This window comes from Bombus pascuorum, chromosome 9, assembly GCF_905332965.1.
Source record: "Bombus pascuorum chromosome 9, iyBomPasc1.1, whole genome shotgun sequence".
Taxonomy (NCBI): Eukaryota; Metazoa; Arthropoda; class Insecta; order Hymenoptera; family Apidae; genus Bombus; species Bombus pascuorum.
The window spans coordinates 926,044-944,054 of record NC_083496.1 but is presented as its reverse complement, the minus strand read 5'-3'; the positions used below and the strand labels follow the sequence as shown (position 1 = coordinate 944,054).

Below are 18,011 nucleotides of genomic sequence, written 5' to 3'. Positions count from 1 at the left end.
GGCGAATCGCGGGGGCGAAGGTAACGGTGTTCGTTCGGCGTGGGTAAGGAGGGGTTTGAGAGGAGGGGGAGGAGGAGGAGGAGGTGGGAAGGGATGTTCTCGTTCGAGGGTAACTGAAATAAGGTATAATTTTCCGCGCCAATTAAGGTCTTTAAGAATTGCGACCAATTGAGCGGGAGGGTCAGGGCTTAGCTCTAGGGGAGAGATGTACCGACCAAGTCCCCCCTATAATTTATTATTGATTAGATCGAATCGAGAAAAAGAGAGCCGCGACCGTACGGAAGACCGTAGTCCGTCTTCGAGATCGCCGTCTTCGAGACGGCACGTTCTCCGTCTATCTTCTCTCTTTGTGAGCCTGGAATGGCTAATAGGGAAATGGCGGACGTCGTTTTTCCGGTTCGATTACCCGTCACCTGCTAATTGCCGATCCCTGTGCGCCGATCGATCCCGCAGAAATACTTGTCACGAGGGTGCCACTTTTAACAACAGGGACGAGCTCGTCGACTCTTCGCGCGATTTTTCCTACGCGATCTCTCTCGTTGCCGGCAATAACTCGCGATACACGGATCGTACTCGCGATCGTGATCTTTGTAGATCTTCGTAGATCGATCGACATGTACGTAGCGGACGATCACTTTCGCGCTTTGATCGTAAATTAAAGAATAAAAGTCATCTATGCGTTCTTCGAATGCGTTCTTTCTGATAACTTTTCAAAGGACAGATATTTCTAATAATTTCGCTCTTGATAGGTAAGAATACGATCCGTCCGAAAACGATTAGGCACAGATTTTTTTTTTTTTAATCGAAATGAAACGAACCAACGAGGAGAATTCCAAGAAATATCGCGGAAGGAACGTGGAATTATTTCCTCGTCGATATCTGGAACGCGCGAGGCCATCATCGGATCAAGTGAGGCGTGATCCACGCTCCTGTGGTTCACACTTAATTAAACCTCCATAGGAACTCGGCTGATAGCACGTGGCGGACAATGCTGCAAGTCTTTAGCGGCGATTGTTATGTAAAGCACACCCTATATATGCACCGCTCGTCTCCTCTCGACTCGATACGAGACGAGAAGTACGTACGAACCGTAACCGTCTCTATCTACCCACATCCACAGCCAGAGTAACTTTTTGAAAGCGTTAGACACGATTCACGAGCGACCAATTGCTTGGATTTCTCACCTGTGAAATACCGATTTTATATTGAAAGAGCCGAGTCTCCAAGTAGCTGCAACGGCCGAGAGAAACAGGATACGCGTCACCGTTGCAGAAATACCGACAACTTGGTTTTAAGATGATCGAGTCTGCCAAGATTGCGATGTACAGTCGGTCGGACGCATACAGCGATCAATTTAATAATTGTCCGTTTCTTGGGAATTACATTTCTTCTGAATTTTGTCGAAGGATCGTTGGAAAATGTGCAGTAAAAAGTACTTCACGATTGAATACGATCGAATAATCGCGTTCGAATTGACTCTAAAGCATCCTAATTGGAACTACTCTAGCACCTGCGATTTCTACGGAAATATTTTCCGACGCGATCACGGACAAACGTCGTTTTCAATGAAAGCTAAACATCTGGAGCATTGCAATGTTTTCGAATTAACTCGATCTTACGAGTATCTATATAAAAGCGAACAGCAGCCCGGTCCTTAAGTTCAACCCTTCGAATGGAGCGCACGTTTGGTGGTTCATCAAGCTCAGGGATAATCAAAATTTCCCAGCAGTTTGCACAATGAACTGAGAACTACTTGGAGAAAGTAGCTTTACTTTCGCGAAACGAGGACGCGATACCTGAAAGAGTTTCACTTGGTCGCAACCCTTCGCCACCACCCCCGTCACCCCCGTCGCGGCGGCCGTGAAAAAAAGCGGCGGAGGATCCCACTCCGAGAGCCGATCTCTCGTCACCTCTAGGCTGAAGAGCTTCTAGGAATCGTCGATTGGCTCCTGGGGAAAAGCGACAACGCGGCCAAAGTCGTGGATTGGTCGTAGGGCGAGGCTTGCGTCGTGACGGAAGCCTCGTCGGGCGTCCCGCTTCCAACCTGGACCTCGTTTAAAGCTCCACCTACGCCACAACCCGCGAAACTCGAATTTAACCTACACCACGAGCTCGTTTAAGCCGGCGAACGACGTTATCGTCGCGAAATTCGGGGTTGGAGCGAGAGGGTTGGCAACGAGACTGGAGGGAAAATAAACGAGTTTTTGATGGGAAATGCGATAGAATTTTATAACAGATCGCGGCGGTCTTGAAAAAATGCTGAAATAACATCGAATGGTCTACTAGCAAAGGATTAAAAATCTGCTAACTGCCCGATCTTCTTCGGGCAAGGTCTGTAGAGACACGGTTTATTCCACTGTACTGGTACCAACCAACGACAAAAGGAAGTTACAAAAGCTGGTAAATAGGATACGTTGAAAAAGCTTCCGGACCAGTCAAGCTCACGATCTAGATTAATCTCAAATACCGTCGATGCGATTGTCAAATCATGCGACAACCTCCGAAAAGACCGATCGACCATACACCCCTAGGAAGGATTTCGCTACCGCTTCCCGTTAATCGGTTAAACGTTCTAGGATCACCGAAGAGACACGCAAAAGCCGTGTCCTGAGCCTGGAACTCGACGGACAAGGAAGAACGAATCTCTCGTCACCGATCGACGAGAGTGGAGGGATGTTTGGCTGGTGGGGGTGGCTGGCATAGAAGGGGAAGATGGCGGGCGTGGGTGGAAGGGAAGAAGGAAGCTGGCGGCGAAGTGGCCGCGGACTAATTCGAAAAATAAGTCTCCACGAGCGACAAGCACACTTGACCGAAGCACGCTCGCCGCGGAAGGGTGCACGCGGCCCTCTCGAGCGCTGCCGAGTGACAATTAATAAACGCGTCGCGTCGTTTCAGCGCGATTCTTCCTCCTCTGTAGCGAGAATCTGGCCAACGGGTCGGCCAGTCGAGTCGTGGCTACCATCGAGCGTGGGCTGGATAGAAAAACCCTCGATTCGAGTCGGTGACGAGGGTTTGCCGAATAGAGGATCGAACGAAAGAGAATAGAGATCGATCGGGCTGGACCGCTGTTCGACGAAGGAATAAACCGAGGTAGTGAACGATGTCGGAGAAACGTGGCCGATGAAAGTGCGAAGAGCGTGTGAAACGATGGACATCGAAGGAATACGATCGTCGAACTTGTGAAAATATAATATAGGTAAAAGACAAAGTGTGCGGGAAATTGATAATCTTTTCTGGTAGCAAGGTTCGAATAGAGCTGTCTGCGGAAAATCCAGCTCGATACAAGAAAGTAGAAGAGATGTCGGATATCGTGGAAGACGATAAACGGAGCGAAGCTTCCCCGAAACCGTCTCAATTAACTCCCTTCAGTATCGCCGATATCCTCAGTAGAAGAACCTCGTACACGGAACGACGACCTTCGGAGTCGGAAGAAGCGCAAGCTATAGCATCGTTCGCGAGGAAGTCCCATCAACGTGACTACGATTGTTTGGAGAACGGCCACAGGGAAATTCGATCGGAGGATCGTAATCAGATGGCCAGATTCTCGAGGCTACCTTCGCCGGATCTCAACGTGGCCCGCGAACTGGACATCCTGACGAGGAACCTGGTCCACGCGAATATCTCCAACTTTGGAAATATTCCACACTTGGCTCAGGGAACGTTCAAGCATCTGGAGAGCCTGGGCAACATGGGTGGTTATCAGCCGGTGAAGGATTCGAGGGATTCTTCGCAGAGGCAACAGGACGAGGCGTTGGACATGAGCAAGAATAAATATTTGGGTGAGCGACGATACCATTCTCTATCGGACGATTCTTAACCGTGAGAACGAAAGCTGGCCGCCCAACGTACGTACGGTCGGATCGACTTGTTTCGCGCGATCTCGTAGAGAATTTGCGAAACGAAAAGTCGTAAAAATTTTCCACGTCGAATCTTCTCTTGGCCTCTAACGACGGGTTAACTAGAGGTAAAATTACGAGGTCTGCGATCGGCTCGCTCTGTCTATCGATGGCTTGATAGCCTGATAGAACTGAATGAACTGGAGGAGAGTAGGGAGTCGGTTCCACTTAGAGTGAAAATCCCGAGGCCGCTTCCCTTCTGGGTGATCGTGTGTCTGCCACGAGGATGCGGACTTAAGAGATCATTTAGGTCTCCGGTATCCTTGTAACAGGCGAGCTTTCAAGGGTTTTTTAAGTTAACCCGAGCGCAGATAACGTGATCGAATGTAATTTTAGTAGCATAAGTGGTGCTCGACTACGGCAGACGTCACAAGTGGACGGCCACTCTGCTTCTTGCACTTGTTCGATCTCTGGCCACACTGTTGCTCTGTCTTGGATCCTCAACGATCCGTGGATCACGGCAAAAAACAAATTTAGATCAAGGTTACCTAGATCGATTCTAAAGAAATCGCTTTTTCTACCGTTCGCTTCGACTTCTTCATCCTTCGAGACTCGTCGTCGTCGTCGAATACGTCCGACGACCCAAAGCGTTAGCGATCGCTCGATCGCAACGTTCCTTCTCGATTCGCCAACATTTTGCGTAATTGAAATACAGCGAGATAACGAGAGACCGGTAATTAGGTAATTCCTACCTAAAGCTGTTTCGTAGGCGACGATTCGTCGCTTGTTCGCCGCTCGAGAGGGTTGGAGAGAAGCAGGCACGACCTGGCACCGTTTCAAGTCTCACTCACGAAATTACGGAGTCCCCTGATTTCCGCCACCATGCTTTCGAATCACTTAATACGGTAATGGATAGGATATTCTTCTGGCACTTTCTTAACGAAACCTCGTCCCAAGTAAAACAACTCCACCCCCTTCGATATCAATATTAAACCGTCGAATCATCGTCGGACGTAGACGGAGCAGCTTATTCGAGTCATCATCGATACCTTCCGTTACCTTTCGATACCTACAGTTGCAAATCTTGCGCAAGATAACCAAGTTTGTCGTGTATTGTAAGACGCGAAGAGCGCGTAATACAACGAACTCTTACATCTCGTTTCGCTTATCGCGAGAGTCAAGTTTGTGTAAAGAATTCATCGAAATGTCCACGTCTACGATTCGCCGGGCAAAATGGGGATATAACGTTTCGTTTGATCGAGGTTTAACGTGACCATATCAATTTATTTGAAAACGATGAGCGGCCGCTTCGGAGAAGGTGCACACGAAGGGTCATCTCTCGATGTAATCGGAGTGAGAGCAAACGGCACTTGCTGCTCTCGAACACTCACGATGTGGGACGCGTAGGAGATGTTTGACGAGCGTCAGAGGAGGGACGCATTAGCCGGACGAGATGGCACAGAGTTGACGTCGAAAGTGATCAAATATAGATCTCTCTAAATGCTTCGAGTCCCCCCATCGGCCAGGCTACTGCCGATAAACATTGACGCAGGACCCGGGCTACGGACGAAATAATTATGATGTCACACGAAACTGATTTTTCAGCCTGTATTTTTCTCCGAGATTTCGGGCTTCTCTCTTTCTTCGTCTTGTCTCGTTTCGACGTTCGTTCCGTGTTTGCCGGATACATCGGAACGGTGTTCCTTATTCTTCGAGCAACGTACGACTTCTTCCGTATTCGACCGCTGCTTTGTTTCTTCTTTCTATCTTCTTTGTTTCTATTTTCTCGGTCTTTCTACAGCGGCCGATGAAAATCGGTGCAAATTACTCGGTACGTTAAGGGACCAACTGCCAGCTGGAAAAACTATGCGAAAGAAGTTCGAATCTCTGGAAACTCATCTTACGAGTAAAAAGGATCTCATCGATCGTAACTTTTACAATTCGGAGAAAATTTGTATCGCCGAGACAGAAGCAAACACGATAGCTACCTTCGCTAATTTATCTATCTATCTCCTCTTCCTAATCGTTATTCTCGGTCTGATCTTCGACTGTATCGTATACAAATCGCTATGCTTTCACCCTCGTCTGCTCGTACCATACGCTCAATGTCTACACCCCTTTCCCCTAAAGTGCATTTTCAACGCAATCGCCAAAACACGCAACGCCCCACTGATAAATGATAAAACTGCCAAAAGAAAGCCGTTTCAAGGTAACGCATAAAATCCAACAATAGCCCGAATTCCCAGCTAAAAGTTTATTCCTTGGCTCGAAGCTCGAGGAACAGAATGACCGTCGGCAAGGGAGTAGAATTTTCGTGGAGCCGAGGGGAACGCGATCGCACTCCATTGCAACCGGTTAAACTTAGAGGAGAATTACCGTGGAACAGCAGCGTAAACATGTCGGAGTAGCGAGTGCACGTGTTAATGTTTGAACGAGACATCAAAAGCTGGCGGAACTCTCTCCGATCGTTTGCCGCTTCTATGGCTGCTGTCCGTGGATGGTTACTCGTTCGTTTCTCTATCCAACGTTTCCTCTCTCTCTCTCTCTCTCTCTCTCTCCTCTCCTCTCGTCGTTGTGTAGTGGAAACGTTTGATTTATGATCGCGATAGATCATCCTTTCCCGATCCACGCGTTTGTTTACACGCAAATTTGGAGAAGCTCCATCGTGAATTTCTGTCTGTAACTCGAGTTTGTTTCTAACTAGAACGATCAACCGGCCGATATCCTCGCGAATATCCTCCAGTTCGATGATCATCGTCGCAGGTTTTTAACGCTTGTGATTTTGCAGAGGACGGGGAGGAAGACATGTTCGAGGCGCAGAATCACGGACAGAATCTGCAGAGCAGGAAGAAACGTAGCAGGGCGGCCTTCTCTCACGCCCAGGTTTACGAATTGGAGAGAAGATTCGCGGCGCAGAAATACTTGTCGGGGCCCGAGCGAGCGGACCTTGCGCGAGGACTCAAGCTGACCGAGACTCAAGTCAAGATTTGGTTCCAAAACAGACGGTACGATGATACAGCGTAGTCGATAGACCGTGGATATTTATGCATTTACGATAAATTTAACGGATGCAAATAATACGCGTCGTTAAAACGCTTAAAAGGGCGAAACAAATCATTGTTTAGATAGAAACGCGAATTTGCATAAACATCCGTGGTCGAACAATTAATTTCTCGTCTTTGAACGCGAATGGTACATTCCATTCTACTCTGCTCCGAAACCAAACATTCGCGACCGATTCGATCGTAACCGCGCCTTCGAATCGGACAAATACGAATTCGAGTATCGTAGAATGTTAATTAATTTGCAATTTGTGGACGGTCCAGGTACAAGACCAAAAGACGACAGCAGCAGGAGCTAGGCGCGCTGGTTAATTCCGGAAACGCGAGGCGCGTGGCGGTACGAGTGCTCGTGCATCCGGACGAGCATCTGAGGGGATTGCCACTTCGTGGTTCCGGGCAACTTCCCGGGCAAATGTCAGCCCCGCAAATTCATCCGGCGAACAAAGCGCTCGGCGGTTTCCCGTACTACTGTCTCCCCTATCATCCCTTGCTATGCCCGCCCCTTCACTCCACTCACATTCAGGTGCAAAACACGATCGCGCCGGACCTCGACCCGAGCCAGCTGGCGAAACTCAACGACGAGAAGTAAAGCGAAAATTTCGCCGTTTCGCTTGGATCGAAAACGAAAGCGTCGTTGGTTGATCGATTTGGTCGACCGCGGCTTCCAGCTACCACCAAGTCGTCCGGCGTTCATCGTGTACACCTATCGCGTTATCCTTACCGAATCAAAGTTTCCAAAGAAGTTTTAGATCGTGTAATTCTCGGATCGCGATTAAACTAGTCCGTTTCAAAGTGCTCGATTACCTTTGTTATCGATATTCTACTCGATCGGCGAAAGAATTGATCTACGGAAGGCTGTTTGACAACGGTTACTGGTTTTTGTAGCTGTACTTATTCATTCAACTTGTACAGTTTTAATCCGGTCATCGTTAAACCAGTCCACCTTCCGTCGTTCTACGCGAATCGAAAAATGTCATCGGCTGAACGAGACTACACACGAATGTCAAACGTACCTCGATCGTAATGTAAATCTAAATAGCCGACGTTCTCATTCTCCCCGATTGGATACGAAGCAAAGCTCGCAATTACAGTCACTCGCACTACCTACTACGAAGCGATGGTTAATGGTGAAATGAGCACGTTATCGATTAATCCACGTAGTGTCCGAGAAATTTACTGTACGCGTTAATTATAAATTTTCTTATAGATATATCAGAGTCTAGGACGAAGGTCGTGTAAATTAGCGTGTAAATAACTGTATAAAATGGAATCTCGAACGGCATCGGTGAGTGGAGTATTTATTTATTCTGAAGCCGCACGTAACGATAGAAATCTATCGCTCCATACGGCTGTCACGGAAACCACGATTAACGTCGTTTAATAGTTGTACCTTCAAATTCCACCAACTTCTTTTTAGCGTTCAAACGTGTCGCTGTATTCTGTTTTGTTACTTTGTTTGTACTTAACCAACGTAATTTCCTCGATATCGGAACTGCGTCAAACGCTGTTAAATTTATAAATTTTTCGATAGAGAGAGTGTGTGTGTGTGTGTGTGTGTGTGTCTGTGACTGTGTGTATGCTTGCGAGAGAGAGAGAGAAAGTTGAACAAAAGAGGAAATAAAGTAGAAACATTTAAGAAACAAGCACGTGCAATAAAGTCGATCGACACTGACACCGATTAATTAATTATAGTCACCGTAATGTAAGACGCGCGTCGAGCCAACGCTCCGATTGTTTCTGCGTACGTACATATGTGATCACACGGATCTATTCGAAATATACGTGGTTCATTAAAAAGAGAGAACAAGCGTATCTTCTTGCCTGCAACACCCTCCTTGACGAGTCACTCTCTCGAATGTCTACACGTCGAAGCTCCATGAGATCGTAAAAACTTGACGTGCTTGACCCGAGACATCTTCCAAAGAAGTAGCTCCTTTTTTCTGCGCCGCTGCTTGCGATCTCGTTTATGCTCGTACGTTCCTGAGAGCAGCGTTAAAACGTCGGCATTTTTTTACTCCTTGCGCGAGAGCCCGCAGTTAGCCGTTTAATTGTTGGAAAAATAAAGAAACATTAGAAACGATTTACTCTTCGAAACGAAAGTTCTTTTTACGATTCTCAAAGTCGCTGCAACACAACGTGGAGAATTTTTTGCACGAATCGGAGAGTCCTTGTTAAGAGCGTAGAATCGTCGACAGCCATATGGAGGAAGCTCGAGTTTCGTCGGTTCCAACGGACGTACAATTGGAAATCGCATCGGAGAGGTTTCACGAGCGAACGGTACGCGTATCCGGTTTGACCAGAGCGGTTCGGCAACTCGATACCGGTAACGAGAACGGAACAAGCGTCGATTAATCTGCGCTCGCGAAAAATCACCGCGCGATCAGCCCTCGGACGAAAGGGACTTTCCCATAAGAATTTTAATAGCTTCGTCTGGGTGGGCCCGGCAGACATCAGATATGTTTATTCAGACGCGGAGACGAGCAGACTTAACCGACGGACGAAGGAAAAAAGCTAGATCTGACACTCATCTGTTATAAACAAAGGAGTTACATTATCCTGCCCCAAAGGGTCTTTGCGGCTCGTTCTCCTCGATCTGCATGAAAATGGAGTGGATGTTCAAAAGCGAAACGCCGCTACTATGCCGGCCACGATTTCGAAAGCTGTTACGCGCAAAGACTTCTTACGTTAGTTTGGAAAATCGTAGAACCAAAGGGAGAGTACTTTTCCACGAAAAAAGTACGACCGTGTCCTGAGCTTAACTCGCTCGAGAATTTCATTCGCGAATCGCGATAAAAACTCGAACAATCGTCCGTGTAGCGAGCAAATCGAGACAAGGGTCCTGTCGCGTAACACCACGCCTTTATGCGTGGTTTTTTTCTTTCGAACGAATGGCAGCGATAGCCAACACCGAGCCGACGGCGACCATCGTAAAACAGAGAGAAAAGAATGGGAGGAATTTCGCTGCAATTAAATCGTCCAGCCGCGAGACCATCAATGACAAAGTTGACTCGCAGCAACGACTCGGTATCGGTTCGTAAGATGGATTTTATAGTCGTTTCTGCAGTCCATTACTGCTACGTTTATATAGTCTTCTAAACATTCGAAAGCCATAATGCTCTCGCGTTAAACGAAGCCTTGTGCTGACACGCGATCGTAACTAGTGGCCCCAACTATTCGGGATTACTTGTGGTTTCCATTAAGAAATTAACGCGGTCCATTGTATTAGACGGAATAATCAACCTTCGAGACGGTCCAAATCGAATGACCTATTTTTGACGTTGCTCGTTTCGATTTTCGAGGGAAACGCGCCACGAGAATATTCATTACGCAACGCATCGCCGACTAAACTCTATTATTCTTGCGATTTTTTCCGAGTTTTCGTGGTAAACGTGAAAGATACCGTGAAATCTCGAGGGACGTTTATCGAGAGGAGCAAAGTACTCCGCGTTACTTCGCGCGACGAAGAAAAGGGTAGGATGCTATCGCGAATGCCACGGAAGCTCGAAACAATTCGCAACATTCTGGGAAAGAACAACAAATATTCTTCCTACGAAGCACGCGTATACTTACGTCGAATTCTACCACGAACTCGAAACGACTGTTCAAATTCCTCGATTCACAGCCTCGGAAATAGAGAGGAGACTTAAAAACAAGATCGCCATTCTACGCGAAATTATGCTGCACCAAATTCTGCAACAATCACAACTCGCGATCGTCCTCGGCTTCTCTCGACTCGCAAATTCCACGATACGGATTAACATCGACCCTCGCGTTAGTTGCACGAGATTCTGTACGATTGTTCAACGGAGGCCGAGCACTGGAGCACTTCGCTCCGGAATTTCCTTGATCCGCTATAGAATAGATCGAGCGAACGAGTGAAATGTGAAGAGAGAGAGAGAGAGAGAGAGAGAGAGAGAGAGAGAGAAACAGGACGAGGAGAGCACTGGGATTCGAAACAGGAGTACGTCGTCGGTCTAACGACACCGGTGGCGGACTTCTCTCTCCCGAAACAAGAAAGGGACGATTTGACGCTCAATCAACCGACGAAAGCTAATTTTCATTAGCTGTTAATAGCGCTGAACGGTCTTCCGGCTGTCCGACCGTGCGCCGCGCGGCCCCTTTTCACCCCTTTCAACCCCTTTCCCAGGCCTCCGTTCCGACGTTTTCGACCGTCTGCGAACGAAGTAGTCGAGACTCTCCGCGTCGAGGTTAATTCGGAAAGACGCAAACCGTTTTAAAAATATCACCGTCACGAGTTCGTTAGCGCTGCAGACGGAAGGTAATTAGACTCGTTGCGAGTAGATCGTACAGGACGAGTACCAGCGTGAGAAGAATACCGTTTCGTTATCTAGTGCCGGTATCATCGAAGATAACGGCACATACATTTTCGTTGCAACGAAATGGAAGCTCAGAGTTCGGTTAGCAACGATTTTCAAAGGCTTTCACGAGGGAGAATTTATTTGGCTAGATGGTAGCTATTATCAATTTCATACGAACCATTTCAGGACGGAACAAAAAATTGCGCTTTTTTGTGGGGACGAGCAAGCCGCCTCTTACAATAGCCACGAAACAGGAATTTAAAAGTATAATCGACACTGTGCAATCCCTGCGAAATACTTTTCATCGGGCTCGGCCGATCCTTCCTCGCGTTCAAATATCATTTTACGTGGCGCGAGAAATCGTCGAGAACCGAAAGATCGAACGATACTTACCGATCGATCGAAGAACAATCGTCTAAAAAACGATCTTCCTTGAGGTAACAACTACCTTACAACGACCTAATAAAGATGTTTCTGGACCGTCCTCGTAATTTGTACGAGAATAGGGGAACTTGTCACCGCGTTTCCAGCGCACTCGACGAAAAGGAATCGCAGTCCCCTTTAACCTCTTCAATAGTCCGCGTGACACTCCGGTTCCTGGGTTTCCTTGGCAACCGTCCCGATTGAAACGCGTGTCAGAAGTCACGAGGTCTGTGTGTAAGAGAGATGAAAAAAGGAAGGCGAGAGGCCGCGGCCGGAGAGACGACAAGTGGCGGCAGAAAATCTCAAACTTCGAACCGGCAATTCCATTCGCCTTGCGAGCAGGCCGCGTGCCTGAATAAAAATCAGCCTGACCTCCTCCTCTCGGAGGACCGCTGTGTCGGACGATTGCCTCGAGGAACGTGTCACTTTCTTAACTCCGTCTTGACACGCCAACGACACGACTCTTGTAATTGCGTCTATACGCAACTCGTACAACGGCTCATACTTTTCATCGCACGAGCTATCATACAGATAAAAAAAAAAGAAAGAAACGACCACGTACTTCTCGATTTCTAACTGGAAAGTAGTACGAACATCGTGTGGTCTTCTTCTTCTCCATTTTCATATTAAAAAAAAAGACACGTATTTTAAGAAAAGTTTAAATTTTTAATAACTACGATACCGTATCGATGTTAAAAATTGAACGATACCAAGTATCGAAGGTAAAGTATCGACGATTAAACCAGCCCTCTCGTCTATTCGTCATTCGCCGCGAAAACGACAAACTTTATCGTGGAACGTCGGAGGATGGAAGCGACGGAGTTCCGTCAGAGGGACGGAATTTCAAGTAACGAGACGCGTGTTCTAAATTGGCGGTCGGATCGAGACGACGAGAGAAAGAATCGGTCAAAGAGCGCACGGATCATCGAGCGTACTACGACGATGCTCGCTCCGGTTGCACGAACGAAAGAGTCGTCCGAGGAACTACGAAGGAAACTGTTCCCTCCGGCTTTTCCGGCATTTCAAAGAAGCAATTTACCGATTTTTCGTGGCGAAGCGACGTCGAGGAAAATTGGCGCACGACCGGCCAATCAACAGCGTTTCATGCAGCTCCGCGGCTACGAGTTCGGAAAATTCTTTCGCTCGACTTTTCCCTCTTTTCCCTCTTTTCCTCTACGCTCCTCTTTCCTGACACAGCAGCCTCGAAAGCGTCCACTTCTCGTTGGTAATTTTGTTGAGAATTAAGCGACGATTTCTACAGAGAAGAAGCCTGGCCTTTGGAAAATTGAAAACTTCCCCGCTGATTCGTGGCAAATTCGGTGGTTAAATTTTCAAATCTTTCGTATTTATCTTTTTATCTCTTTTATCTACGACTTTGATCCTTCGTCGAAGAAACGTCGAGGATATCTCAAACCTAACGAGAAGAACGATCCTTTGGAATTACGCTGAAAATCTTATTTTTCGTGCGTTGTTCGTACCTTTCGAACAAATCGTTATTTCCGAAACGGCCGTCGCGCTCTAGGACTCGATCCACGATCAACTTCGTTTTATTTTCCTCGTCATCCGAATCTAAATAATTGGTTAGTCACCTAAATATTACCAATCCCGCGTATGCCCTTCGTTGATTCCCCATCTTCTTAGCTCTCTCCTTCCGCCTAAAGCAGTTCGTATCATCACGAACATGACGAGTTGACCGTATCGGAAGAACGCGGTCAAAGGTATGAATCGAAGTGCGCCGGTAGCGGAGCAACCTCGATCGAGGCTACTTTATAAAAACCGTTCATCAATAGGTCTGGGTTAGGTGGCCACCTATAAATAGGTCTCAAATTACTCTCGCGAGGGCTCGCGTTAGACGGCGGGAGCCGGTGTTTTAGCAGCCATTTTGGAAAAATAAACGACATAGCCGCGTAGGAAACAGATGACTCGGGCTGCGGATGCCAGCCTCGTCGCTGGAGTGACAGCCGCCGCTCACTCGATTGTTTTTCAGTTTACGTTAACGTTTCGTTTTCCTTTCGATACGGTCGTTGAACGAGAGCCACCGGCGTGCTCGCCCTTTTATTGCCGTTCCCGCGGATATATCGGGCTCCTCGAGCCCGCTTTCGACCGAATTATTTGATTTTATGAGAGATCTCGCTCACACGCGTTCGCGCAAGTCGCACGCAGAAATCGCGGCAAAAGCAAAAGGATGGCGAGCCGTGTTTTTGCTAATCCTTTCGTCTTCGCCACCGCGACAAAACGGCATCGAACGATGCTCTTCGCTCTGTGTGCGTGATTTCGACGAATTAAACGATTTACACAGATGCGATAATTACTCTGAAAATCGTGGTAACGTATTCGCGACGATGCCTTCAACGAATAAAAAATTTATTATTTATACGAATTTATGTCGAAGGAGACTCGATTTGACGAACGTTGTGAAAAATTAGATCAACGAAAATGAACGAGAATTTTACGTTTTACGTTTTTTGGGATTAGATATTATCCCATTCTGTTACCTCGGTTGAAATCTCACGATTACGTTTAATTCGAATTGCAACCGTTATCGACGTTGTGATCTTATTCTATAGCCGGCCGGTAACATCGGAAACGTGGCAGAACTGCGCATCGGACGCAGGTAAAACACTCGCGTCGCGGTAATCTTTGAATGATCGTCTACGGACTAAGTAGATTTCTGCAAGAGTTGGGCAACCGTGGGAAGCACGAGCGACGTCGATAAACTAGAAAACATCTTGGTCGCAGCTGTCGCAGATTTACGCTTACAGGGTAGCCGGTAGATGACGAAGTAATTCCCCCAGCCTATTTCACCCTTTCACCCTACTACTAGAACGAATCGTAATGGCCCATAAATCCTGGCTTTTTTTCGTAGGCACCGCTTCTTTTTTCTCGTTTTCGACGGAGCGAGTGTGAATAATCGAAGAATTATCTCTCCGGCTCGCAATTAGGCCACCACGGAAGAAGTCTTTTTCCCGGAGCTATCGTCTCGAAACCGATTCTCCCTTCCGAGCCGATCGTTCGCGTAATAACCTGTGCAAGCTTGCGAATTATCTATCACCCTTTTTTACCTACCTTTTTTACCCTATTAGATATATACACAGAGCGAAGAAAAATTAAATCGACGGTTTACCTACGATGTCCTCAACTTCGTGTTATCTGGTAGAACGAGAAAGAAAAAAGAAAAAAGGAGAAGGACGCGAATAAATCGGAAAACCGATACTTTGAAAAATCTGCTATCTACCCATCGTTCGAAAAACGCGTTCGTCTCTTTCAGAGACGATGAAAAATTCCGCGAGTTAATTAAATAACGACCGGTTAGGCAGCTTGCAATTAGTCGATAAGAGGATGGACAAAAGTCTCGCCGAGATCAAACCCGTCGTAACGTTCGGGAGAAAGAAAAAGAAGCTATAGCGAGCGATTACTCGGTTTAGTTAAGTGGCCAGGAGGATCCGGTATCTGCGAGGAATCTGCGTAGCAGAATAGGAAGTGGTTCGTCGATAGGTGAAGGATCCTCGCACCTTCGGTCAGGCCGGTCGTGCAGACCGCTAATTTTCCTAATAGATTAAGCATCGGAAGAGGTTGTCATTTGGCTGGCACGCTAAGTGAGCTCGGGCAGCGTGCACCATTGTTTCACAAACAAAAGACGGCCGCTTTGCGAGTCATGGCGGCGTTCTTTGAACGCCCCTCGGCCAATCGGCGGCCGCCTTTAGCGGGCGCCAAGTACAAAAGAAACCGGCCGGGGATGATTGAGATTTTCTATGTGAATCGCTCGTCGGTGATTTCTATGCCAACTATGTGTGCTTCACGCGATAGAATCGGATGGGAAACACCGCGACAGATTGGAAATAATTGCAGCGAATAAAGGAGAGAAATGGCACGGAGATTGATGAACGTTAGGAAAGTGGTGAAAAAAGACCACCTCGAGGAGATCGAGATCGCGTCGTTGCGTAAGCTACAACCTGATAAACTACTACCCTCTCGAAATGCTAGTCGGTCGCAAAGGACAAGAAACGCGATCGGCCCAAGAAATACAAACTTACCGTGTTTCGCGAGCGAACCACCACCTTTTTTCGATCCGAGGATCGATCGAATACAAAGAAAACCGAACGACGATTCTATTCGCGATTCGCAGCGATAGAACGTTGCGCGCTGCAGGTAGCGTATCGATGAAAAAGAAGGGTTTAACAGTTACGAGGCAGAATTTTCGAGACTTTTGTCGGTGGAATAAGATCCTTCACCGATAGCTAGATCTAGAAAAAGATATATCGGGGAGGGGCAGAGTATCGTCGTACTCGACCTATCTTATTCCCGAAACACTGGTAGAATCTGCAGGGAAAGAAACCACGACCAGGATTCAGCCGCGTCATCGACGGTTCCTTTGGTTGGCCAGTTTTTCAAGCTCGCCCACCATCAGCCTTAAAGGAGGTCCTGAGATCGCTAATTGATTAATCATCGTCCTCCTCCTATCCAGCTCTTTCCGTTCCTCCGCTTTTATTCCTTTTGTCCGTCGTCGTGAACCCACATCAGCTTGTCCTTGAACAAGAATCAAGGACGATCGTGCAAAAACATGGCGTCATCCTTGCCCTGGAAAACGTCCGCTCCTTTGAACTCGGTCAACGATGCGACAACATCCGGTAGCGATCGACGAACGCTGGAAAGAAAATCGGCTACGGAAATTCCGGGATACGCGGTCGCCTACCTCCGCGATGTACCTCCGCGATGTACCTCCGCGATGTACCTCCGCGACGCGTGATCGACGTATACCATTGAATTTTCATCGAGCTATAACGGAGGCGAGGCAAATGGCGCGCGAGCTGCCGGCAACGAGCAACGATTTGCATTTTAAATCGGGCCAGAACGCGCGCCAACAGGCCCAGCCACTCTGCAATTAGCACGATAAGATTTACAGCTTCGTGCAGCGGCGATGTCTCGCCGCGGATCTTCTCGCGTTGCTTCTCGCGCGGAAAGCGCGGCTTTATCAGCGACCAGAAGATAAAATTCGACTACCGATCCGGTGATTACGTAGCGAAGCAACGCGATCTATCTCGGTAATTAGCGAATGTAGTATACATTGTAATCACGGAGGGAGGGGCAGCTAAGGACAAGGCGAGGGAAAGAGAGACGCGTATTTTTCTTTCGGAGCGGAAGAAAGGAAGACCGGTCCCGCCGCGCCGGTCCGTTTTAAAGGGACTTTGAATTTACGCGCGCATAAATTTCGGTCTAGCTTGCAGCTAGCGAACGACTCGTTCTTGCGTTTCGTTGTGTTTCCGTTTGCGGCTACCGCGTTTGTGGCTTTCGGAAATTTACCTCTACCTTCTTCCAAGTTCTTCGGGTAGTTTTAAAATCGAGAATGGCCGATACTTGTACGTGTCTCGGAAGGTGCTACTAAAATACGACGTGCCTGAGAAAGCCGGCAAGTCCTATAGTTTCTAGAGCTCAAAGTCTTTTCGAGTATTTCCGAATAATTTTCCAACGTTCGAACGATCGATCGACTGGACGGCGAAGAGAGTTTCTCGTTTTCGAGCAAACGGAGAGTTCGATTCCGCTCGTTCGTGGTTTCGAGAGACGCGGTGGTAACGGGCCGAGTAACAGCTTCAAGAGCTAATTAAATCAAAGGTTGCCGCCGCGGCTCGGTAATAAAAGTAAGAACACGTCTAGGGATATGCATTATAGGTGGACGTAGCAATCAAATAAAAAGCTTTCAGGACGGAGATAAACACAATAGGCTGTTCGGTGTTCCCCGACCTGCCGATCCTCCGACCTGTCGTAAAAACGAAGATTCTTTTAACTAACGTTAAAAGGGAATCTGGAAATCGTGAGGTCGCGTAGGAAAGGAGGCAAAAATCCGGATACAACGTTCCAATTCTAAATTTCTATTTCTCCGTAATAGCAAAAACGTAATTTGCCGAAGCTTTTAAAAGTCAAAATTGGTCGATCCTTCTCTTCTCGATGCACGACGACGATACTCTCTTCGTCTTCGCTTTGTAAACAACTCAATCTCACGAAATATGCAGAGCCGCGTGGCTAGGCAAATAGCGGTTGCTGTATTCGGGCTTAATAGAGATTCTCGGTCCACTCCATCAAAGATACTGTCGCTGACGGTGTCCTGCGTGGCTTTGCGTCACCTCGAATTCGTCGATCTATCTCCGACTGTGCGCGCTCGACCCTGGCGTTATCTTCCTCCGACCGTAACGTACGTCGCGTCCGTTTCGCGCCTCGCTGTCGCGTTACATCGGATCTTTCGGATCTTTCGAATCTCGAAGTTTGATCGTTGGTCCAGCCGCGTTGAAACGGCCTGGAAATCTGCCGGTGAGACAAAAGGGAGACGAACGAGGTGCAACAATCTGTCACGATGTTTGTCACAGGCGACAACGGCG

At 47.6% G+C, this 18,011-nt stretch overlaps 1 protein-coding gene across 1 annotated transcript; it reads left to right on the top strand.

Moving 5' to 3' along the window:
• The first annotated feature begins 2,788 nt into the window (after positions 1-2,788).
• On the top strand, positions 2,789-8,692 carry LOC132910369 (homeobox protein mls-2-like). The gene is made up of 3 exons (XM_060966018.1): positions 2,789-3,779; positions 6,625-6,841; positions 7,163-8,692. The coding sequence occupies exons 1-3, from the start codon at positions 3,299-3,301 to the stop codon at positions 7,485-7,487; spliced, it is 1,023 nt and encodes a 340-aa protein (XP_060822001.1). The 5' UTR covers positions 2,789-3,298; the 3' UTR covers positions 7,488-8,692.
• Positions 8,693-18,011: the final 9,319 nt, after the last annotated feature.